The sequence below is a fragment of the Dermacentor variabilis genome, chromosome 3 (genome assembly GCF_050947875.1).
Source record: "Dermacentor variabilis isolate Ectoservices chromosome 3, ASM5094787v1, whole genome shotgun sequence".
Taxonomy (NCBI): domain Eukaryota; kingdom Metazoa; phylum Arthropoda; class Arachnida; order Ixodida; family Ixodidae; genus Dermacentor; species Dermacentor variabilis.
This window is the reverse complement of record NC_134570.1, coordinates 180,268,808-180,292,957: the sequence shown is the minus strand read 5'-3', so window position 1 is coordinate 180,292,957 and position 24,150 is coordinate 180,268,808. Positions and strand designations below refer to the sequence as shown.

General features: G+C 45.7%; 2 protein-coding genes across 2 annotated transcripts in view; both read left to right on the top strand.

Moving 5' to 3' along the window:
* LOC142576552 (uncharacterized) overlaps window positions 1–21,365 on the top strand; it is a 40,138-nt gene extending 18,773 nt beyond the window's left edge. Inside the window, exons 2-7 of the mRNA XM_075686718.1 lie at window positions 17,557–17,717; window positions 20,036–20,122; window positions 20,207–20,284; window positions 20,371–20,448; window positions 20,566–20,709; window positions 20,832–21,365. Coding sequence (XP_075542833.1) covers window positions 20,062–20,122; window positions 20,207–20,284; window positions 20,371–20,448; window positions 20,566–20,709; window positions 20,832–21,355 — 885 coding nt within the window. The 5' untranslated portion in view covers window positions 17,557–17,717; window positions 20,036–20,061 and the 3' untranslated portion in view covers window positions 21,356–21,365. The remainder of the gene's footprint in view (window positions 1–17,556; window positions 17,718–20,035; window positions 20,123–20,206; window positions 20,285–20,370; window positions 20,449–20,565; window positions 20,710–20,831) is intronic.
* A 117-nt stretch (window positions 21,366–21,482) lies between these two features.
* On the top strand, window positions 21,483–24,120 carry LOC142576551 (uncharacterized). Its single transcript, XM_075686717.1, has one exon. The coding sequence runs from the start codon at window positions 21,483–21,485 to the stop codon at window positions 22,950–22,952; it is 1,470 nt and encodes a 489-aa protein (XP_075542832.1). The 3' UTR covers window positions 22,953–24,120.
* Window positions 24,121–24,150: the final 30 nt, after the last annotated feature.

The following is a 24,150-nucleotide window of genomic DNA, read 5'->3' as shown; positions in this document are numbered from 1 at the left end:
ATTTCGATAAAAAATTTTGAAGAAGCACTACTACCCTAACAGAGTCCTTGAACCACAAGGACCTGAAGGTGTGTGCTGTCTAGAACTACTATCACAGCAGCATCCTTTAGAAAGAGGATGTGCTACGATACTATTGGGCTATTAATATGCAGAACCACATCATTCAAGAAACCTAGAACAGCTTTGGTGGTAAAAAGTGGTTCCTTACCAAGAAACATACCGAGATGGAGAGGGATACAATACCGGTATGCTAGAGGAAAATGTTTCCTTCTTTCTCTTTCGGCTTCCCGACACTCCACGAGGACGTGGAGGACGGTGAGCCTTTCACCACATCTACCACAGGTAAGAGGTTCGTTGCCAGTAAGCAGAAAATTGTGAGTACCATATGTGTGTCCTATTCAGAGTCTACAGAATAGGACATCAGTCCGTCTTGTTTTTGTAACGGGGGGCCATAAACCTATCCTTGGCTTAGTCAAATGGAGCTTATTATTTGTTTCACTGTCCCACATGCGTTGCCAGTAGCTTCGCAGGTTCGTTCGCAAAAAAGGCTTGAGGTCTGTGGCAGGAATAGCAGTGGTGGTATTACCAGCTTGAGGTGTAACTAATGTGGCCATTTGGTCGGCCAGCACATTACCTTCGATGCATCTATGACCAGAAACCCAGCATATTGTCACATGTCTACGAGACGAATAAATATTGCACAAGGGACAGTAAAGCTCGATCAAAACAATTTTTTTTTGTCTCCTTAAGGACATTAGTGCTTTTACAGCACTTAACGGGTCCGTGAATATTATCTCTTTTTTCTAGCTTTAATTTATTTATGTGTTTCACCACAGAAAGAACTGCGTAGGCTTCTGCAGTAAGATGCTTCTATGGGGGTCCAACAGCCGCTTAAGTTACACAAACATGCGATTTTGACGCATCGGTGTAGAATTCCGGACACCAGTACTTCAATTGGAGTTCATGGAAATGCATTCGTATTTCGAGTTCTGGTGCGTATTTTGTAAATCTTACAAAAGATGTATCACATTCTATCACTTGCCGGTCCCAAGGTGGTAGCTGCTTCGCTGGAGGCATCAAGCGGGGTTCGAAGAGTGGAACATCCATTTCCACGCTAAGCTTCCTCACACGCAGTAAGAAAGGCTGTCTCACAGAGGGTCGATTGTGGAAGAGTGCAGTACATGTCGAATCGTTAGTAGTTTCATAACACGGATGTTCAGGATTAGAGTGCACTTTAAGGAAATATGTGAAGCTGGTGTAGGATCACTGCAGATTGAGTGGCCACTCATGCGATTCTACATGTAAGCTTTGAATGGGGCTAGTTCTGAATACACCTGTTGCCAAACGGATACACAAGTGGTGGACGGGATGCAGCATCTTAAGTGCACTGGGGGCGGCAGAGTTATGTACTATGGCGCCATTGTCTAACCGTGATTGAATGAGGCTTTTGTAAATATGCATTATACACTTCCTGTTGCTACCCTATGTTGTGTGTGATAGTATTTTGAGTAAGTTCCGTGTTTTTAGACATTTAACTTTGAGATATTTTATGTGTAGAATAAAAGTGAGCTTAGAGTCAAGTATTATACCTAGAAATTTGTGTTCTTTCTTGACAGCTATTTCTTGTCCACACAGGTCTACACAAGGATCTGGGAGCAGGCCTCTCTTTCTTGTGAAGAGAACACAATTACTTTTGTGGGGGTTGATTTTAAATCCGTTTTGATCTGCCCACTTGCACACCTTGTTTAAGCCCTGCTGTACCTGTCTCTCGCATACTGTGAGGCTGCAGGATTTGAAGCCTATTTGTATATCGCCTGTGTATACGGAATTAAAAATGACCAGTGGTAGTGAAGCACGTAGTGTGTTCATCTTAACGATAAAAAGAGTGCAGCTGAGCACGCCTCCCTGTGGTACACCAGTTGCCTGGGTAAAAGGACGTGACAGTGCATTGCCGACTTTTACACTGAAGGTACGGTTGGACAAATAGCTATCAATTATTTTCAACATATTTCCACAGATGCCCATTCCCGACAAGTCTCGCAAATTCCGTAACGGCATGTTGTATCATATGCCTTCTCGATATCGAGGATTATCGAGAAGAAATACTTTTTGTGTACAAAGGCATCGCGGATATATCCTACAATGCGCACAAGGTGGTCGGTTGTCGACCGCCCTTGTCTGAAGCCACACTGATAGGGATCGAGTATATTGTTGAGTTCAAGGAAGTGTATGAGTCTGTGATTTATCATTTTTTCAAAAACCTTACACAGACAATTTGTAAGAGCTATCGGACGAATACTTGCTGCCAACGAGGGGTCTTTTCCCTGCTTCAGGACAGGAACCACAATCGCTTCTTTCCATGTAGATGTGAGGTATCCCGCAGCCCAAATAGTGTTGAAAAGTGTGCGTGGTCTAACTTGTGTGTCAGTATGTAGGTTTCTGATCATGTCATACATGACTCTGTCGGGTCCCGGTGCAGTGCTTTGGCATGTGTTCAAAGCAGGTCTCAACTCGGCAATACTGAAAGGCCGGTTATAGGGTTCATTCTGTCTGGATTTTCCGATGAATGACTTACATTCTACTATTTGTTTGTATTTGAGAAAGGATTGTGAATAATTTGTTTAACTTGACACGCTCTCAAAATGCTCCCCAAGTGAGTCTGCCTGGTCTTGTAGTGTAGCGCCCTGTGTATTTACCAAAGGGAGTGAATATGTTTGCCGCCTTTTTATCCTATTAACGCTGTTCCAGACTTTGGCCTCATCTGTAAACGAGTTTATATTCAATAAAAACTTCTGCCAACTTTCTCTTCTGGCCTGTCGGTGGGTTCTCCTGCCTTGGGACTTTACTCTCTGAAAGTTAAAAAGATTCTCCGCAGTGGGAGAGGCGCGTAGCAACCCCCACGCTTTGTTCTGTTTCTTACGAGAGATCCTACAGTCGTCGTTCCACCACTGGACAGGCTGTTTGCATGCCAAGCCATTTACTTGTGATATGCATTTATAAGCGGCATCTATTATGAAGACTATAAAATACTCCACAGCAGCATCAATTTTTAACGAAGGCATGTCTGAGATACTAGTGAGAGTCCGGAATTTCTCCCAGTCGGCTGTATCGATTTTCCACCTAGGAGCCTGTGGCAGATATTCGTTTTCTTTAGGTGTTCGTAGTAGCGTGAGGAAGTGGTTGCTTTCGTAAGGATTCTTTGTAAATTCCCATTCGAGTTCAGGCAGAATAGAAGGAGAAACTATGCTGAGATCAATTGAAGAAAATGTTTTGTTTGCAAGACAGTAATATGGGTTCCTTCTTATTCAGAAGGCACGCACCAGAAGAGAATAGGAACTGTTCAACAAGATAACCTCGCGCATCTATACGAGAGTCGCCCCAGAGGCAGCTGTGCGCATTGACGTCGCCAAGAACAACGTAGGGTTCTGGCAATTCATCTATAAAGGACTGAAATTCATGTTTCTTTAATTTGTAATGTGGGAGTATATACAGCAAGCAAATAGCGACAAGTGTGTTTAGAAGAACAACACGAACCACCACTGCTTCATGGGGCGTTCGTAGCTGTAAGCGCTGACACGCCATGCTTTTCTGAATAACGATGACAACGCCACCCGATGATGCGACTGCATCATCGCGATCTTTGCGAAAAGTAACACGCTGTCGAAGAAAGTTTCTGTATTTTGGTTTTAAGTGTGTTTCCTGTAAACCCAGCACTTTTGGATTGTGTTTGTGGATGAGTTCTTGCACATCATCAAGGTTTCTAAGGAGACCTCTGACGTTCCATTGAATAATTTGTGTATCCATATCGGAAGTAAATACGCGTGTGTGTACGGGAACGACAGTAATGCCTTAGATTACGGAGCTGTTTCGAGGCCCTGTAACCGGGGTTTTGCCCTTTCTGAAGCGGTCGAGGGAGCCTCACGACTCCTTAGGCGTTTGGTGCTCCTTGAGGACAGGCGTAGTGTCGATTGCCTCTAGTGAGGCGCCGGACACGTGCTCTTGCGAGCGAGAAGTTACCAGAGAGGGTCCCGCCTTGGAGAGCAAGACCCCTGCGCCCACAAACCCGGAGGTCGCTGGGGCTCACTGAGGAATTTTGCTACGCCGGCTGTTGCCAGCGCTGGAAAGGGCCGGGGAGGTTGGGGCAGCCTCGGCTGCGCCCACCCTCGGGGTCGATCGTCCCTTCTGCTCGGTTGGCGGAGCAGCGCTAGCTGCAACCGCCACGGGGGCAGATCGCGTAATTGCCGACTCACTGCTTGTGGGTCGGACAGGCGCCGGAGGCCGTTGTGACGCTGCCCCCTGACACGCCACTTCGGAAAAGCTAATCTTTGGAAGGTATGCTACCCACCTGCGTGCCTGTTTGAATGACATGTTTTCTATTGCTTGGATTGTGAATATTTTTGTTTCTTCCAAGACGGGCATGACCGCGAGTACGCGGCATACTCGCCATCACAGTTCACGCAGTGTGGAGCGTTTTCGCATGTTTCAGAGGCATGGTCGCGGGAACTACATTTTGCACGTCTGCCGGCCTCGGCAGTTCTGGGAACTGTGGTCGAAACGCTGGCATTTGAAGCAGCGGGGAGGATTTAGAACATACGGCCTGACCCATAGCATTACGTAGCCGGCCTCGAGTGTCTCAAGAAAAAATGCTTGAGGAGAAAGTCAGTACAAGATGCTCGGTTTTTATCTCCTTCCCGTCGTGCCTTAGCATGATTCTTTTAACATTGATCACCTTTTGCTCACTCCAGCCTTCCAACAGTTCGGCTTCTGTTAGCTCCAACAAATCGTCGCCAAAAACAACACCACGGCTGGTGTTCATAGTTCGGTATGGGGTTATTGTTACTGGGATTTCCCCAAATGACTCAACTTTAGGAAGATTGTCAAGCTGTTTCGGATCGCGGAATTCCAAAAGGAGCTTGCCGCTATCCATTTTCGATGCTTTATAGCCTGCACCAAGAGTTTCAGTGAGATACTTCGACACGAGGAAAGGAGAAATCATTCTCATGGTCTTTTCAGGTTTGTTTGATAGACATGAAGTCCGCAGGGGTGTTCCGCAGGGTGGTGTCCTTAGCCCAGTATTGTTCCATATGATACTGGTGGGCCTTGCAGACGAGCTACCTGAAACAGCGCGTATCAGTACGTAAGCGGATGATATCTGTATTTGGTCATCCGGCGTCACACGTCCACAAGTGCGTGCAAGGCTTCAACGTGCGGTTACGATAACGGCGAAGTACTTGCGTCGTAGAGGCCTGCAACTCTCAGCAACTAAGTGTGCAGTCATGGCATTTACGCGCAAATCGATGTCAAATTATCCAATCTTTGTCGACGGAACGGCGCTCCCTTTAGTCACCCACCACAGATTTCTTGGCGTGATAATAGACCGCAGTCTTTCTTGGACCAAACATGTTACTGCGCGTAGGGCTAAACTGACCAACTTCATACACGTTCTTCGTGTAATATCAGGACTGAGATGGGGCCCCTCTGAGCGAAATTTGCTCCAAGTGTACCAGGCACTTTTTGTGGGCTACATACGCTACAGCATGCCTGTGTTATCTAACATGGGGTCATCTTGTATACTCACGCTGGAGAGCCTTCAGGCTCAAGCACTACGGATATGTCTTGGCTTGCCACGCTGCACGTCAACTAAGGGCACAATAGCGGAAGCACGGGCTTGTCCTATCGACGTATACAGGTCTTGTGAACCTGTGCGAACCTATCTTCGCCTGCTAACCAGACACTCACACCATCCACTGTTAACGCTTCCAAGCATCAACCTTGACTGTGCTTTTTCTAAAGCTATTGCATGTCACGGAAGCATTGTACCTGCAAGATTCCAGGCAACCGACATCCCCGCGACACCTCCTTGGACATTGCCAAGACCACTAGTGAGGCTTCAGATACCCGGAATTAGGAAGAAATCTCACGTTTCCTCCATTGGCTTGAAGCAGCACACCCTGTCCCATATATTTACTTTATATAGTGGGACTGTACAAGTATATACCGATGGTTCGGTCACGCCATCTGCCACAACGGCCGCATTTGTCATCCCACAACTTGGAATTACTCAAAGATTTCGATTAGACCACAAATCAACATCTACGGCTGCGGAACTTGCGGGAATACGGGAGGCTGTCCGTTTTATGAGAACGCAGACACCCCATAAATGGACAATATTGTGCGATGCCAAATCAGCGCAACAGGCGTTAAAATACTTTTTAAACAAAGGACCATTCTATCTGCTCGTGCTGGAAATCGTCGAACTTTATCACAGTGCCGAGTTAAGTGGCCACGTGAACACCTTTCAATGGGTGCCTAGCCATTGTGGTGTTTTTGGTAATGAACTCGCTGACCGTGAGGCAAGACCGGCCTCCTCTTCCTCTGATGAAGTACGGATTGCCTACTCGTGACCTGACACCAACTCCATGTTCAAGGCACTCATGCAGAACCTTACAAAGGCTTACAGAGCCCACTGTGATAACATTCACAGACGTCTACATATGATTGACCCAGACGGTAAATTCTGTTTGTCCCCGAAGCTTACACGGAGCAAAACATCATTGCTAGACAGGATTCGGCTCGGCGTTGCTTTCACCCGTCGCTACGCACACCTCATCGGCCAATCGAACAGCCATGATTGTGTACACTGCCAGATGCCCGAAACACTGCAACACGTACTGTGCGACTGCCCAGCATATATGCTGGAGCGAAGGACGTTAGACAGTTTCTTAGCCAGCGTTGGCAGGCAAATGCTGTCGGAGGAAGCTATCCTCGGCCCATGGCCTCACACTGCAATTTCAATGCGGGCAACAAAAGTACTGTTGAAGTTTCTGCAGGACACCAAGCTCGACGAGCGGCTCTAGCGAGGCAACTGTCTCATGTACATAAGCACTCACCACTTCTCTTATCATCATCATCCATTCCAATACTTTCACTCCCCTTCCCTCTTCCCCAGTGCAGAGTAGCAGACTAGAGCGCACTAGCTCAGGTCGACCTCTCTGTCTTTCCTATCAATAAATTCTATTCATTCATTCATTGAATGAATTACATGAAATCGGGGGAAGTTTGGCGGTTTGTTTTCAAGAAATTGGAAAATATCTTCGGTGCGCCCTCGTTTCTGAGGGTGATCAGGTAGTCGGGGAAAAGAAGTGGCCATTAGTAGTATGGTGTTTTCGGCAGGGAGGGCCGCCGCCCACCATGGAGCCCAACCAGGGGACGACATAGGACGGAAAGTATTCAGTTCTGCGCAAGCCAGCGGTACAACCCCGCTATAACCGAATACATATACCCAAGACTGGATATAATGCATAAGGTTAACCCTTGCTGCCTACGAAGCGGGAAGTAACACGAAAATAAAGAGAGGTCAGGAAAGACTGAAAGTCAGAGAAAGACGAAGGTTGGAGGGGGAAAGAGACAGGGAAAGGCAACTACCAACTTTCCCCTGGTGGGTCAGTCCGGGGGTGCCGTCTACATGAAGCCGAGGCCAAAGGGGTGTGTTGCCGCCGCGGAGGGGCCTTAAAGTTCTGAAAACCCGGCATTTGCTCAACCCCCAGGATTGCCTTTTCCCCGTACACGGCAAAGCCGCGCACGGTTACACACGGGAGGGTCCAACCCTCGTGTGCTCGGGTGCGTGGTGTCGCAACACAACAAACGCCTCCTTACGAAGATGCCCCTGCGGGGCTGCCAATCCCTTGTGTCAAGAGATGGATGAGATCATCTTCGGCCAATAACGATGTCTCAGACCCTCTACGTCCTGTGTGAGCTTAGCCCTAAATGTACCCACGGCACGGCGCACGAACGTTAAGGTCACACGCCACGGATACTAAATCCCCACTGTCGAAGCGATGGGCACGACGAGATCTTTCAGTACAATGTCAATTCGCAAAATGCCATAACATCTTTCATTGTGTCCAACTGGCGGCCATAAATTACCGCAATTAGAGGTGACTCTGACGAAGGCAATGGCTCGTTTGCCGGGAGTCCTTTGCGAGGTGCTTGCCAGGTTGTCGCGGTTCTCCGTGAGTCGCCGACGTGTTAAGCGGGACCAACGCACAATCCCCACAACGCGAACTTTCGTTTCCCCTTATTGGTATGTTGGGGTCCGTTGGTATTGCATAGCATCAAAAAGTACTTTTCGAAGTGTACCACACCGCATAGCTTAATAAGTGCAATATGTTGGCCTATGAAGTGAACCGAGTTATCGCGAGTCCATTCCCCGTTTTGCTGCTATTCAGGCATTCGGCTGCACTTAGAAGAGGTCGTATGACATCGTGGGGCGTCGGAGTCGGTAGCGCCGTCTATTTAATGCTCCTGAGACTAAATCCACAGTATATGCAGGCATTGTGCTGAGCAAGGTTTAGGGTGCTTGCTGTTGTCTACTCTCTATCCGACAAGAAAAATAATATCTGGCTCTAGTTTCTTTGAATCCGTTGTGACTAGCAGCACATATGCTGCAATATAGATATTTACTACTGACGGAAGCGCTAAGTACTTCATTGTACCTTGCGAAAAGAAGTCTTCTGCGTGCAATGGACAGCCTGATCGCGGATTATTCAACGTAAACATGGAGGCACTGCTATCTCGGTAGCACCAGTCCTCGTAGTTTGTCGCAAACGAATTTTAATTTGCGACAAAGAGCATCAATGCACCACGAAGAAAGTGCAATTTGCCCTTTCAAACATTTCTGGCAAGCGTGATCACAAGAGCGTTTCCGTAAGAGCAACGACAAATGTCACTATTTCCAGTACGGAAAAACTGGCAATACACGGTCGCAATTCTCACCATTCTCCACGTTACTTTCATTTAAGTGATGTGGAATGAAAACAGATACCTTCATTTACCGCCTCTTAATTGGACTAAGTATCCGTCGAGCCATGCGTCAAACGCGTAGGAGTCTTTCTGATATTTAAAAATTTGTTTAGATCTCAACCTTAGGCAACTTGTCCTTTAGCCTATCCGTTGCTCCCCTAAATCTGCTAATATAATAGATTTGCTGCTGTCGACAACTCCAGTACTCATTTTGCGCATATTTTGTTGCCTGGCTTAAGTGATCATTGCTTTATTGGCTGCAGCATTCAGACATGTACGCCTCACAAGAAGCACGTCGAATTTATTACAACATAAAAGCGCGAGTTTTCTACCATAAATAGCGAACTTGGAGATTTCATCGCTGACTTTAAGCCGAAGGTTTACAGTCGCACTGTTCAAGAAAATTGTCTCACTTTAATGAAAGGTTGAGTACTTGATCGATCACTACATTTCTAACAAAATGAATTCTTTCTTCTTCCAAAACTCGGTCTAACGCCAATCTTAAGCACCTGTTAAACATAAAGAATACACCGCTGAGTGAAAGTGGCGATGGCACGCATACAACTGCGCTCACCACGAGTACAAAAACGCCATTGCGCAGGCAAAAGTTTCGTTCCAGAATTGTACCAAATTAACGATAGCCCTCGAAAGTTTTGGAATGCAGTTCGTGGCAACAAATCTAAGACGATTAATTTGCTCGATAGCTGTGGCGATGCTGTTTATTCATTGTTTATTCAGAATACCCCGAAAGGCCCTCTCGCAGGAGGGTATAACATAGGGGGGGGGGTGCAGTAAAGCATACAGTTGTAATAAGTGAGTAATAAGTTGAAAACGAAAATTGGGAACTGATAAACAGTAATCACAAAAGATAATAATACAAGACCAATAAGATTATTGTGGTAGTAATAATAATCAGAAGTGTAAAAAGAGAATACGTATCACAAACACACGACAAATGGAGGGTAATGTGGGTCATAGAAAGCACTCAGACCATTATTGTATAACAAATCAGTAAACGATACAACACCTAAACTTAAAAGAAAAAGGCAAAACACAGCAATAAAAATAGGAACAATAACCATAAACATATGCATATTACATAGAGGACCAGAAGATCTCTGAACATCATTCGTAGTGGAAAAAAATGGGGGGAGGAACATGACACAAGAAAGGTTTACGCACTTTCATTAAGAATTAGAGGTTTCTGGAATTCATTTATGTCGGTGACAGTTGCGATAGGCGAAGGCAAGCTATTCCACTCGGTTATGGTGCGTGGTACGAATGATCTGGCATAAGTTAGTGTGCGACACGTGAAGCGTTCGATTTTAAAAGGGTGATCACGGCGGGGAAAGATGGCAGGGGGTGGCCTAAAGAAGTCCTGGCGAAGTGATGCATGATGGTGGAGCTTATGAAGAAGTGATAAGCGAGCGATTTTGCGGCGACATGATAGCAATAGCACATGCAGTTCAAGATTCTTCAATGAAGTGACGCTGATGTGACGCGAGTAATCCGAAAAAATAAAACGCACCGCACGGTTCTGCAGGGCTTCGATGTTTTTAATATTGTAGTCTTGATCGAGATCCCAAATGGCTGAGGCATATTCTATTTTAGGACGGATTAGAGTGATAGAAGCCTGTTTACGTAAGTGCGATGGGGTGTGTTTCAAGTTACGTTTAAGGAACCCAAGTGAGCGGTTTGCTGAAGCAAGGGTGACGTTAATATGGTAATTCCAGGACAGGTCAGACTGAAAGTTAACTCCAAGATATTTGTACGCGGTCGTAAGTTCCCCTGAAATATTATTTAGCAAGTAAGACGTTGGAATTCGAGAAGCTTTTTTAGTGAAAGACATCAGTTTAGTTTTTGAAGAATTTAGGGTCATTGGCCAAGTTGTGCACCACGAAGTTAAGGAGTCAAGGTCAGATTGTAGAGATTGTCGGTCAGCTTCAGAAGAGATGTTGCGGTAAACAACACAATCATCAGCGAATAGCCTAACTCTAGATTTGAGGGACGAGGGTAAGTCATTTCTATAAATTAGGAAAAGCAATGGACCGAGAACACTTCCTTGAGGAACACCGGATGAGACTTAGACGAAAGGAGAGTCAATGTTATTGACCGACGTGAACTGTTGTCTATTAGAGAGGAAGGCTTGCACCCATGCCAGAACAAGTGGGTGAATATTAAGTTGTCTAAGTTTTAGTAAGAGCCGGTGGTGAGGAACTCGATCGAACGCGTTTGAGAAGTCAAGGAATGTGGCGTCAATTTGCATGCCGGCGTCCAATGATAAGTGCAAATCCTGAGTAAATCCTGCAAGTTGTGTTTCGCATGAGAAGCCCTTGCGAAAACCGTGCTGGTATTTGAAGATGTTATTGTGTTCCTCTAAATATGTAAATACTTGTGAGTGTATAATGTGTTCCAAGAGTTTACAGATGGTACTAGTTAAAGGTATAGGTCGGTAGTTAAGTGGGGACGAGCGATCCACTGATTTAAATATGGGCAGTAATTTTGCTATTAGCCAGTCCTGAGGAATTGTGCCTGACGATATTGATAGAGAGAAGATGGCTGCCAAGCAACGATAGATACCACAAGAAATGTTTAAGTATTTTGTTGTTGAAGCCATTATGATCAGATGCAGATGACGTTTTTAGTTTTCCAAGTAGAGATAAAATACCATTTTCGTCAATTATTATTTCAGTCATAATCATACCGGAAACAACATCAATGCTAGGGCATGTAGTATTATCCTCAAGAGTAAAAACTGTTGAGAATGAATCATTTAATAACTTAGCACATTCGGATTCAGTAACAGGAGAACCATTGGTATTAGCAAGAGTTACATCGGGGTGGTTGCTGGGATTTATTGCGCGCCAAAAGCGCCGAGGGTTATTTATTATCAAAGATGGCAAATCACGACTGAAAAAGCGACGACGAGTAGTTTTTAAAAGCTGTTGATATTCCTTGTCACACTTTTTATAGCGACACCACGAAGCCGATAATCTGTTTTTGTCTGCCATTCTGAAAATTCGTTTCTTTTTATTATTAAGTCGACGTAATTGCTGATTGAACCATAGAGAAATGTTGCTTGTTTTGCTGGTCATAACTGGAATGTATTTGTCAATTAAGTTTGAGAGAGTATGTTTAAAAAGGTTCCAGTTATCTTCAATGGAACGTGACAAGTGGGCGTCTAAAAATGCCCCGTGAAATGGGATAATTCAATACATATTGCATCAAATTGGCTCGCTTATAGCACCTTATACACTTTCCAGCAACTCTCTTTTGTTAAGTGAACAAGTTAAGCTTCCATTAATTATGTCATGATCGGAAAGACCATCGAGATGGGCTATGTCAGTCAACAGGTCAGGTCGAGAAGTTAAAATTAGGTCAAGAATGTTTGCGCATGTGCTCGAGCAACGTGTAGGTTTTTCGATAAGCTGGCACAACGAAAAATCAAGGCAAGAATCAAGAAATTCCCGTGCCTGAGTATCGTTGGCTGAAACAGATAGTGTAGACCATTGTATATTGGGATAGTTGAAGTCTCCGAAGATTATAAGAACCGCATTTGGAAACCTCCCGCATATTTCAACAACGCGATGAAATTCACCTTCGAAGGTCGCATTCATGTCCGGGGGGCGATAAAAAACAACAATGAGGTCAGTGGAACCAAGCTTCAGGGACACAAATACGCTTTCAAGAAATGAGTTAACAAAGATAGGTATAGCAAAGAAATCTTTAGAAATTCCAATAAGCACACCCCCAATGTTGATTATTGCAATGTGCAAAATTATGTTCTTGCTTCGTGTTTTTATGGCGTAACAGCATATTCTTTGCAAGTAAATGCTCTCTGTTCTTTTCTCCTATGCATTTCATCCCTGTAGGTTAGGTTCAGCTGGGGTATGCCGTCTGATAGAAAATTGAAGGTTGTCTAGCTCTAAAGGTAATGATAACAACAATTCATATTTTTGAAAAAAAAGAAAAGTTTACTGCCCCATTATGCTTGTCGAACTCAATTCGCAGCCTTTACAGACTTCTACATTTCTATATGATTGCAAGGTGGGTAAGGTGAGTCCACTGAACAAATTAAGTAACACCCGCTCTCGCCTAAAGTACAGGCCAATATATTACAGGCCAATAGTCTACCCTGTAAACTTCTTAAACACGACATTTATTCAAACTTGGTATCTCTGCCCTTCCTCATTCATCTCGTTATTCGTCTACCTCACTCGGTTTCTGTTCTCTGGCTAGGCCCTAAGGTAGTGAAAACGTCTCGGCTCTTAGTAAACATACCGAGCTGGAGAAGGAACCAAGCGACCTCTTGAGATGACATTTCCACAGCATTGAGCAACCTCAGATTGATCCTCCTCAATGACGGAGTCTGTGTCATGGCAGCTTCGGACGATTCTTCAGTGACCTTCTGTATCACCTTGGGAAGATTTGATATCCTTCGACTGGTCTTGTTAACGTGCTCAGCAACCTACACAGCAGACGAATAGACATCGAGTGCAGCTTTGATGTCCATGTTAGAATCGAGTACAGAAGCAATGCACGAATTGATGTAGTCCACGTTTTTCTGCTAGTGTCTGTCTTCTGCATGATAAAAGATCTCGTGATTCCGACAACGTACGATGTTCATGTGCTCGTCGCCGTCTTGGATTTCGTGATGTTTCCGCATCTAATGCATGTCAATATAGAGTACTGTATACAACGTTTTGTGAAGGTTCTGCCGAGTCTGAAAGTTTACATCGTGTATGATATCCTCTGCTAAGACTCGTCGCGGTATTGGAGTGACGACAGTGGCCTCCTCCATGGGCCAGAATGACGCGTTAAACTGACACTTGGTTCTGCCGTTCTTGATGCAAGAATGCGAATGCGCGTGCCTGACAAAATGGTCTTAGAACGAATCCCGAGTCCACTTATATAAGCCGTTCTGCAATGTTGATGGTTTCTGGTAGATTGAACATGACAGTGCACACGACGAAAAAATTGGTTCAGTGCTTCATGTGCATCGTTTAACCATAGTAGGATCTAGGCATATCCATTTCAACCGTGCTGAAACTCGATGCATTCGAAGTACTCGCCTATGTAGTACCTCCCGAAATACTAGATCTGCTTGTTCGTCAGTGTCGACATGATCAATCTGGCATTGTGATAAAAATACAATGCAACCATGACAATGCCAGTGACATCACTGACCTATTCAGGTGTTGCTATGGTAGTTACATTTTCCACTGGCGATATCGCTACATAGCGGTTCATTTTCACGTGTTGTAGACGTCTCAGAGCCCTATCCACCTGACTTCTGACGTGGAGAGTGTAAGAAACGCAAACGGCTTAGCTAACTGACCAATCATTGCAAGTACTTCTTGTTTCGTCTATCCAATACATTGGGGTGTTTGGTACGCCGTCCTTTTGCACATTGTCATGGTAGACTGCTTTCTCGACAAACTGCTTATTTTGCAGCTGGGTCCTTGTGACCATGTGTCATTTGAGTGTTACGAAACATCGTTGTCATCGACGACGCTACTCAATACCGCACCACTTTCATAGCTATGTAGAGGTTGTGACGTAGAGTAGCACCTCTACCATCGCAGCGCCGACATTCAGTCGACGCCATCGACATCGGCGTTGCTTTGACCACTGAATTAATCTTACGCCCTTGGTAAAGATATACTTGTGAGAAGGCCAGGGTGTCGGCATGTTCGTCTACGAACACATTCAATGGCGTCTTTGTTTCGCCAGGTGCTATCTCGAGAATCGGGTTGTCGTCTATGACCCTAGTCTGTTGTCCTAATGGGATTGTCATTACGACTTCGACTGGATCATCTTCCAGTCAAAAGTCAAAGTCTTCCACGAACTCCACGTTGTCCTCTGTTGCAGTTGCTGAGCACGAGGTCGCGGGATCGAATCCCGGCCACGGCGGCCGCATTTCGATGGGGGCGAAATGCGAAAACACCCGTGTGCTTAGATTTAGGTGCACGTTAAAGAACCCCAGGTGGTCAAAATTTCCGGAGTCCTCCACTACGGCGTGCCTCATAATCAGAAAGTGGTTTTGGCACGTAAAACGCCAAATATTATTATTATTATCTGTTGCAGTAACTGCGTTTTCACATATCCTCGATGAATGCCAGATCCACTTTGACGTCGTAGAATCGGTGCAACTCGGACTGCATGAAGAGCTGTAGCCACAAGAAGAGATCTTGCTTTTTCACCACCTCATTAACGTACATATTGCAAATCATGCATCGTTTGGAGTAGACGTGGATAGCTTGGCTATTCTTGAGACGATTGGCGAAGATTTTCAGTTTCTGCAAAGTACATTTGCACGTTGAACTACTAGTCTCGCAATGCATAGATGTCAAGTATTGTAGTGAAGTAGACGGCGGATCTGCGTGATCGCTACACCAGGCGATACGAATTATTCACTGACCAAATTCAAAGGCGGCGAATGAGGAGGCTTTGGACGGTAGATACACAGGTTCGTAGTAGAGTAGTTGGGAATCTTGTTTTCCCGAAGCGATGCTGCACACATCGGATAAACTCGAAACGGCGTTGTGTCCCAGTCCAGGAAGTGTTCATTGTGCAGGACATGCAACAATGCTCTAACGTTGCTGACGTCTTTGGCAAACCACAACCTGTCACATCACTGCACACACTATCGAACAGGTTATCCAGGAACCATTGCTAGAAGCGATTGTTCTCCGTTGCATAGTCGGTACGACGTCGTTCCTCCCGAGTGGCTGCCTCTTCTTGTCGCTTCAGGTGGTTCACAGCGACTTCGTGTTGTCTCATATCGGCATAGTCTTGTCACTTTAACTGTGATTATTGAATTGCAAGAACTTTTATAACGGAGATAGGACTGTCGAAAGTGTGGCGGCTACCACGCACGAAGGGACACGGAAGGCGAAAATGTAGAGGACTCGTGGTATGACTTGGGCGACTGGGACCGAGGCACCATTCCGAACGAAGGAGCCCCGGGACGATAGTATGACAGCGGCTGTTTCGAACGCGACAGTTTCGGCGAACTGCACTCCTCCATGATGTTGGAGGGTCTGAAAGCCTCCTGTCCCTACGGTTTCTTCGATGGCGTCGATGATTTCTCCAGCGCTGCTGTCCGTAAGCGCTCCGTATGCGGGGGTTCACGGAAAGCCATCTTCGTTGAGTTGTACTGTTAGAAGCAATCCTGGCTACTGGGCCACCTTCGCGTTGTTACATCGCTCGAAAGGGACGCTTATCGCGCACTCGCTTATCACTGGACAAAACTTCCACCGCACCAAATTCGGTGCCAGTTCCAGACGTCGCAAGGCGGATTTAAAGTGGTGGCGAAGGCTGGGCCGGAAAGTGGTTTAGCGCGACTGCAGCACAACCAGAGGATGGGGGGCAAAACACTCATATAAAGAAATGACAAAGCTACAAAATTGGAATGTAATCTGCCATTAGAAAAGAAAAAAATATATTAGCACCTTGTTTTATGAAAGAGGTAAGTCATTTTATTAAAACCTGGCAAATTTTGTATTTTTGCAACACTCTTGACCTGCCCCCTATTCATGAGTGTGCGGTGCATTACAGCGCGTCTTTGCAGGCCTTGTTTCGATACCCGGCTAACCCGGCCACAGTGGCGGGAGCTTACGAAGCGATTTCTTATCGCCAGCTGTCTGCGATGGCGCTCCTGGAAAAAGCGTATAAATTTAGCTCGCCGGTCTCAAAATGCCCCTTTTGCGAATTTTCGTCGTCCTTGCACGTCGCTTCTTTGTCACCGTTCGGTAAGATTTGCAGCCCGCTGCACCGCTGCGGCAGTTTTCTCGGTTTTGTCGTTTCCTTCGGCGTGCGGAAGTCTTTTTCCGTCTTTGCACGCTTCGCGCTCTTCTTTTGAAGTTCTTAGCGCTTCATTTCAAGATGAGCTTGCGGCATGTGAAGAAACGATGCTCCGTGGTACACTGCGACAGCGTGGATAGTACCATTGGTGTCACGCTACACCGATTCCCGCTGGACTTTCACAGGTGAGCTCTTGACAGTGTCGTCTGCTCTAGGTATGCGCGATAGCTTCGATATGGTTTCGCCGGGCTGTTCGCTCGTGTTTCATAGCTGTAACCCGTTCGTGCGTACTTGGCTTCATGTTTTCGGGGATATTTATGTACTACACTGCAGGGCACACACTTTCAGTGCTGAGGTGTGCGAAAGAGGCCCAAATTTTTCTAATTTATAGTGAGTTTCATGCAGCTGACTATCACCAACGTGAACTTCACACCGGGCTCTCAGGAGCAACCACGTGCACGCTACTGACCGGGAGGCCCATTTAGGACAAAGTTTGCTACCTGACAGCTATGAGTACGACATTGTTTAGTTTTGCAAAACCGTGAAGCCAATTTGAGGATCCCCTCGCAACTGGGAGTATCGAAACTCAGCCTCGTGTATGTGCGCGGCTTTTAGGAGGCTTTAACTGGATTCGCTCAGCAGGAGTTATTGCCTGCCTTGGTATTGCTGTCCTACATATACATGACTGTCAGGGTAATTTTAAACGCACTTCACTCTCGTCACTCGTTGAGCTTAGAAAAGCAGCTAGCCGCGTGGCATGAGGATGAGCGTTACCGCACTCTGGGGCGCAGAGAGCTTGGCGCGAGCATTTACTACCATAGTTCAGATGTAATGCAAGTATAATTTACGGCAGTTAGCAGTGACAGGAATAATGACGCATTGGCGTTTCGAGTATGCGTATTCCTTTTGGCGCAGTTGTATCTAACGTGCATGTTGCATCACGTCCAGGTGCCGAGCGTGGGCGCAGTTCTGCCGCAACGTCAGCCTGGAGAAGGCGCCGTCGCAGCTACGAGAACTCAGGATTTGCTCGAGGCACTTCGAACCATCTGTGTATCTGCCGTCAGGAAGGCTGCGACACGATGCTTTGCCTACTAGAGCAAGCATTGCCAGTAATTTTTGTTATCAAACTTTTAAGGCATTCGCCGCTCTTGAAATGTCAGGTTTTTCCTTTTTCCTTTTTTCCTTTTTCCTTTTTCCTTTTTGTAATTTTTTTGTAAATTTTTCCTTTTTGTAGTAACCGTAAACAGTCTAGCGTCTTTTGCAAAGCGAATTATGTATCTGTCTTGTGGCTTTAAAAATTTCAGTAAATTTTCTAAGCGAAAACGAAAATGGAAGTATCGCTTTCAAGTGTGTGTGTGTGTGTGTGTGTGTGTGTGTGTGTGTGTGTGTGTGTGTGTGTGTGTGTGTGTGTGTGTGTGTGTGTGTGTGTGTGTGTGTGTGTGTGTGTGTGTGTGTGTGTGTGTGTGTGTGTGTGTGTGTGTGTGTGTGTGTGTGTGTGTGTGTGTGTGTGTGTGTGTGTGTGTGTGTGTGTGTGTGTGTGTGTGTGTGTGTGTGTGTGTGTGTGTGTGTGTGTGTGTGTGTGTGTGTGTGTGTGTGTGTGTGTGTGTGTGTGTGTGTGTGTGTGTGTGTGTGTGTGTGTGTGTGTGTGTGTGTGTGTGTGTGTGTGTGTGTGTGTGTGTGTGTGTGTGTGTGTGTGTGTGTGTGTGTGTGTGTGTGTGTGTGTGTGTGTGTGTGTGTGTGTGTGTGTGTGTGTGTGTGTGTGTGTGTGTGTGTGTGTGTGTGTGTGTGTGTGTGTGTGTGTGTGTGTGTGTGTGTGTGTGTGTGTGTGTGTGTGTGTGTGTGTGTGTGTGTGTGTGTGTGTGTGTGTGTGTGTGTGTGTGTGTGTGTGTGTGTGTGTGTGTGTGTGTGTGTGTGTGTGTGTGTGTGTGTGTGTGTGTGTGTGTGTGTGTGTGTGTGTGTGTGTGTGTGTGTGTGTGTGTGTGTGTGTGTGTGTGTGTGTGTGTGTGTGTGTGTGTGTGTGTGTGTGTGTGTGTGTGTGTGTGTGTGTGTGTGTGTGTGTGTGTGTGTGTGTGTGTGTGTGTGTGTGTGTGTGTGTGTGTGTGTGTGTGTGTGTGTGTGTGTGTGTGTGTGTGTGTGTGTGTGTGTGTGTGTGTGTGTGTGTGTGTGTGTGTGGACGCTCACACAAGGGGGTGCTCCAGCCCTTTTATTTGTGTACTTTCTGTATGCCGCGCGACATTGTACAAGGCGTATTTTTCCGCTGTTGGGATCGAAACTTCTTTTCTCCCGGTATGCACTGTACACTGTATGTGAGGTTCGTGACAAATGTCCAACATAGCATAGAATTAGGTTTGTGCTTGTGGTACGCTAATGGCACAAGCTTAGTAGGCGAAGGGTGCTCAAGCGAATTTCTAGGCACGGGTGCGGAAAAAGTACACTGACGGTGTGAATACTCTCGCCTGATATTTCCGGTGAAAAAAGGATAATGGGAGTGGGATATTTGGTAGTCTGGTATGGCAAAGGGCTCCAAAGGATCTTAACGTGAGTCTGTCAGTCTTCCGGTTCAGGCTGTTTGATGCCGCTAGCCACTTCAGCAACGGAAACCAGGCGACTCTACATGTTTTGCAGCAAGTGGGAGTTGAATCTTTCATATTCACCGTGAAACCTTGTCTCATGGACGGTCCCTGTCGTGTCCAGAGGGCATTCTCGTCCTTCCTTTGATGGCTCAAAAGAAGTGAGGGGGGAAAAAAGGGGTGAGCCTTCCTAAATGTTTGATGAATTTTAGTACTCCAGAACTTTGCTTTCTTGTATGCAGCGCTTCTTTTTTCACCTTCAGTCTTATCAGGATGCAATCTTATGCCGACTTAGGCAAGGTACGCTTGGTGAAAAGCTTCTCGAGATATTGTGTGCTCATGTGTTATGTATCAAAGCACGCACTGAACGATTATAGAAATACACTAATAATTGTTTGTGTTGTTGCCTTTTACCTCAATATTCATGCTAGCGAAAGCCAATGTTTGTACAGGTTTTTATTTTTTGCGATAATTGCTTACGAATTCATTCTTGTTGCATCTCATTGCGTAGGCCATAGGCTGACCTGCATAAATCTGTAAACAATATGGGGCACATTACTTGATTTGCGAGCTATCGTTGTTTGTGTGATAGGCGAATTTCGCACTCTTCAAAGTAAAACATAGCATATGAAAATTGCAAATGATTTACTGGTGCTCCACAGCTGCTGATGACATCAAACTAATGTGCCTAACGATTAAGGGTGGTAAACAGAATTTTATTTCATTGGATAAGCATTTTTCTTTCCAGAGGGATGACAATGTGAACCGCATGCTGTGGAAGCTATAGTTCTTTGGAAATTATTTACTATAAAAGTTCTGAATTCTCTTTTCTCTCCGCAATAATGTTGCCATTTCAGACACCTCAAGCGAATGCAGCAGCGACATGGACTGTTCACAATCTCTGAGCGAAACTTCGGCATCAGTGCGCCGGGCTGGAGAACCAGGTGAGCAGGGTTGTATGCATAACTGACATAAATCTTTTGAAAATGGTGACGACTGAAAGCTCATTGGACTACTTCCTATGATAGCTGCTGTCTCCAGTGAACCTGTTTCCAAGGGGTACGTCCAGAGTCGGCCGTCCCAGTCGCTGCTACTCTTCCAAGAAGGTGATTGTTATTTCGTATCTGCTCGAACAGCCTGAGGAGGTATGGCTCAGAAATATGCTACAATTCCTTGTCTGTGCGCTGTGCAGATGCAGATGGTGCCAGCCCTACTGGTTCTACGCTGAACCAAGCTTGTTCCCACGCCAGTGGCTTCATAATGGTTCAGTGTAAGTGTTAATTCCGCCTGTGGTGCTTAGTTATTATTTGTGCATTGTTGGGTTGCTGGCTTCCCTGTCAGAACTGTGCTGTCACTATATTTTGTTCTTTATATTCTGTGGGCGCAGCTGACCAGACATATGCAGGACCAAGCACTGAAGCAAGCGCTTCATCTCTGGAACCTGGCACGGCAGGGGTGGCCGCAACACTGTCGGCGAGTGCTGATCTGTCACCAGGAGCTCCGTTCAGCAGTTCGCCTCTTTCTTATGAAGGTTAGCAATTTTACAACGCTTTCGCAATATTGCGCACTTTTTGGTGCTACAGGACTACATGCAGCTATGACTAAACCCGACGTAGCAACTTATTGCTCTTCCGTCGACTCTGTACGTTGCAGGATCTTTCACCAGCCCCATCAATGAAAGGCGGCCACTGCAGAAACTTCGAGCCAAGCTCGGGCAGCTGCGTAACCGCAACAAGAGGCTGCAAGGACTGCTGCTTCAGCGCCGTCGCATGAAGACCACTGCCGAATTGGTAGATAGTCTGCGTGAGCATTTAACACCAGCTGTTGCTGCTTTTGTTGAAGCTCAGTTAAAGATGCACAATGTCAGCAGGTTTGCCCGTCGATGGTGCAGCCAAAACAAAACCTTTGCTTTAGGTTTATACTTCCACAGCCCAAAAGGTTACAGATATTGCAGGAAACTCCTGAAACTTCCATCTGTTAGGTCACTGCAGCTGTGGCTTGCACGCGTACCATTGAGGGTTGGATTTTATCCTGAAGTTTTTGATTTGATCGAGAAACGGGCAGCGTCTTTTCCACGGCAAGACAGGGCTTGCACCATAATTTTTGATGAAATGCATGTTTCAAAGGAGCTGTCGTACAATCCAGTGTCGGACAGATTTGAAAGCTTTGAAGAGTAGAGTGCAGCACAAGGTCCAAATCTTCCAAACAAGGCGCTTGTGTTCATGGCCAAAGGAATATGTACGCCGTGGAAGCAGCCTCTTGGCTACTTCTTTGCAGATAAGGCAGCGCCTGCAACTGTTCTGCATGACCTTCTCTTCAAATGACACAAAATGTTGGTTGGAGCTGGATTGCAGCCTGTGGCTGTGGTTTGTGATCAGGGGAACCAAAATGTTTCTGTTTTCGAAACTTGTGACCCCTGAAAAGCCGTACTTAAGTGTTAATGGTGAACCGCTTTTCCTTATTTTTGATCCACCGCATTTGCTCAAGTGCTTGCGCAATATGCTCTTCAAGTATGACTTCAGGGTAGGCAGTGACACAATTAAAAGCTCGTACATACGACAGGCTTATGAGAAGGATCGAGAAATGCAAATTCGGTCCATCCCAAAGTTGAGTGCCCGGCACTTTAATTTAACTTTTGCTTCGAAGATGTCTGTGAAACTCTCAGCACAGGTATTCAGCAATCATTGCGCTGCTACATTGTGCACATTGGTAACATTCCAACAGTTGCCATCAGAGGCTATCCACACAGCCAGATTTGTTGAGAGGATCGATAGACTCTTTGACATTCTAAATACTTCACAGAAGCGGGGAAAGTCTCCGTATGCATCTGCAATTTGTGCAGGATCTGTGCATGAAGAGTTTTTGGAAGAGTGTATTGCAGTTTTCGAAAACATCGAAGTTCTAGGCTGTGCGCGGCAGCCTCTTTACATCCGTGGCTTCTGCCAAACTATGAGGGCTGTGCTGCTGTTATGGAACCACCTGGCCTCTCGCTATGGTTTGACATGCCTCCTTACCAGGCACCTGAACCAGGATGCACTTGAAAACACCTTTGCTATTGTTAGGTCGAAATCTGGATCGAACAGCAACTCGTCTTGCCGGCAGTTTCAAGCAGCATTTAGGCATCTTTTAGTTAGCAACCTTTTCAAACTGTCGGAAAGCAGCAACTGTGCTGAAGACATGTCTAGCCTTCTAGCCACTCTCCCAGTTTGTTTATCTAAGTCTGCTCCTTCTCTCTGTACAGCTGCCACATCTTTGCCAGTTGCAGTAGAAGTTTTGCCATATGATTATCAGTCTCCAATACTAGAGAACAACATTGTCTATTTTGCTGGCTGGCTTGCCTACAAGTTTATGAATGATCACAGGTGTGTTACAGGGCCACATACGTGCGAGGTGAGGCTAGAAAATGCCGCCTTTGCCGATCAGAGCAAAGTTCTCTTGTACTTAAGTGTCAAAAATCCTGAAGAAGGTGACTTTGGGAGCCTGTCAGTTCCTACACTCTCGTTTGTAGCTTTCATCAATGCTTGCGAGCAGGTTTTTGTCGCATCTAGTTCCAATATTGTGGGAAAAGAACAAGTAGGGCATGATCTGTGCATGTTGCTTCATGCCAAGGTAGAAAAATCGCTGACTGTGTGTGGTGATGACGTTTATGATGGTTTGTTTGCCCTGTTCGTCAGGGTGAGGCTGCATTGGCTTGCACGCAGAAAAATTCTTGAACTGCACAGTCAAACTACTAAACGGAAAGCCACGAAGCAAGCACTGAGGCTAAGCAAATGAAAAGGATGCAATTCCCGAGCTGTTGGCTGAATATTTTGTGAAGTTGCAGGCTATTACGCAGCCTGTGCAACAAATCAGCTTAGTCTGGTTTAACGGTTGCAAAGGGTTTTTTTCTGGTTCACAGCCTGGTTTTATTCTTTTATTTTTTACTTGTGTATTTTTATTTGCTAGGATGTGACGTGGTTGCTCACAGGGGCAATGGTTTAACAATGTAGCATCTTTCATCGTTCATTCCACTATGTCACTCTTTTAGGGTACTTTTATGCCATGTACAGCCTGTTCAAGTGTCACCTATGTACTTGTGCAATATTGTCAGATAAAACGCCATACCGATAAAGCGAATGCCTCTGAAAGGAGACTTTCTAGGCAATGGATTAACCTAGTTTCCGTGGCGCTGGGATTAATTTTTCCACCTGCTCGCCCCCCCTGCAGTTCCGTGCTGGCAGGTATAATGAAATCAACCATTGTCATCATAACTACCACCCGGCACCACTGGCTACCAGGCCACCTTTTAGCAGGCTAGTTGCATCTCAGAGTTTTTAGTAGGATCTTTGTCAGCGCAACGAACAGAACAACGCTGGACTTTTATCTGGCTATATTGTAGCGTACAGTACACTGATTACATGCTTTACTGCCCCGAGAATGTCCTTGCACTTCACTGTACGCTGTACTTCATGTGTACTTTTGTTGACGTAAAATTACTTCAAATTGATCCGGCTAACGACTAGAAGTACTCTGGAGATGGTACGCCGGCTCAATGTATGGTATTTGCTCCTCCGTTGAGCACGTTTGAGGGTGCTAAAGCTGGCTTTAACATTGCCTTGCAGATGTAAACGCACCTGCTATATTCTTTCAGCTGAAGAAATTAAATGTGACTAATAATCCCAGTGTGCTCTATGGTCTGTGTTGATGCGCCTACTTATGCCATGTTATGTTTGCTTCAATTGAAGCTGTCGTAGCATTGTTTTCTATACTTTTCAATTTCCTAACTGACAACGTTCGTGGCACTTCAGGGCTTTTTCCTATCTGCACTGTGACTATTGAGATGATTAGCCAACTTAAACAATACTGCTTGTGCTGCCTGTGACATGTATTTTTTGTTTGTGTGCCAAGGGTGTGCTTTGTGACTATTTGTTTGGTTGCTGCAATAAACAATGAATATGAAACTATGAAAACCATACTTGCCGAACACTTTATT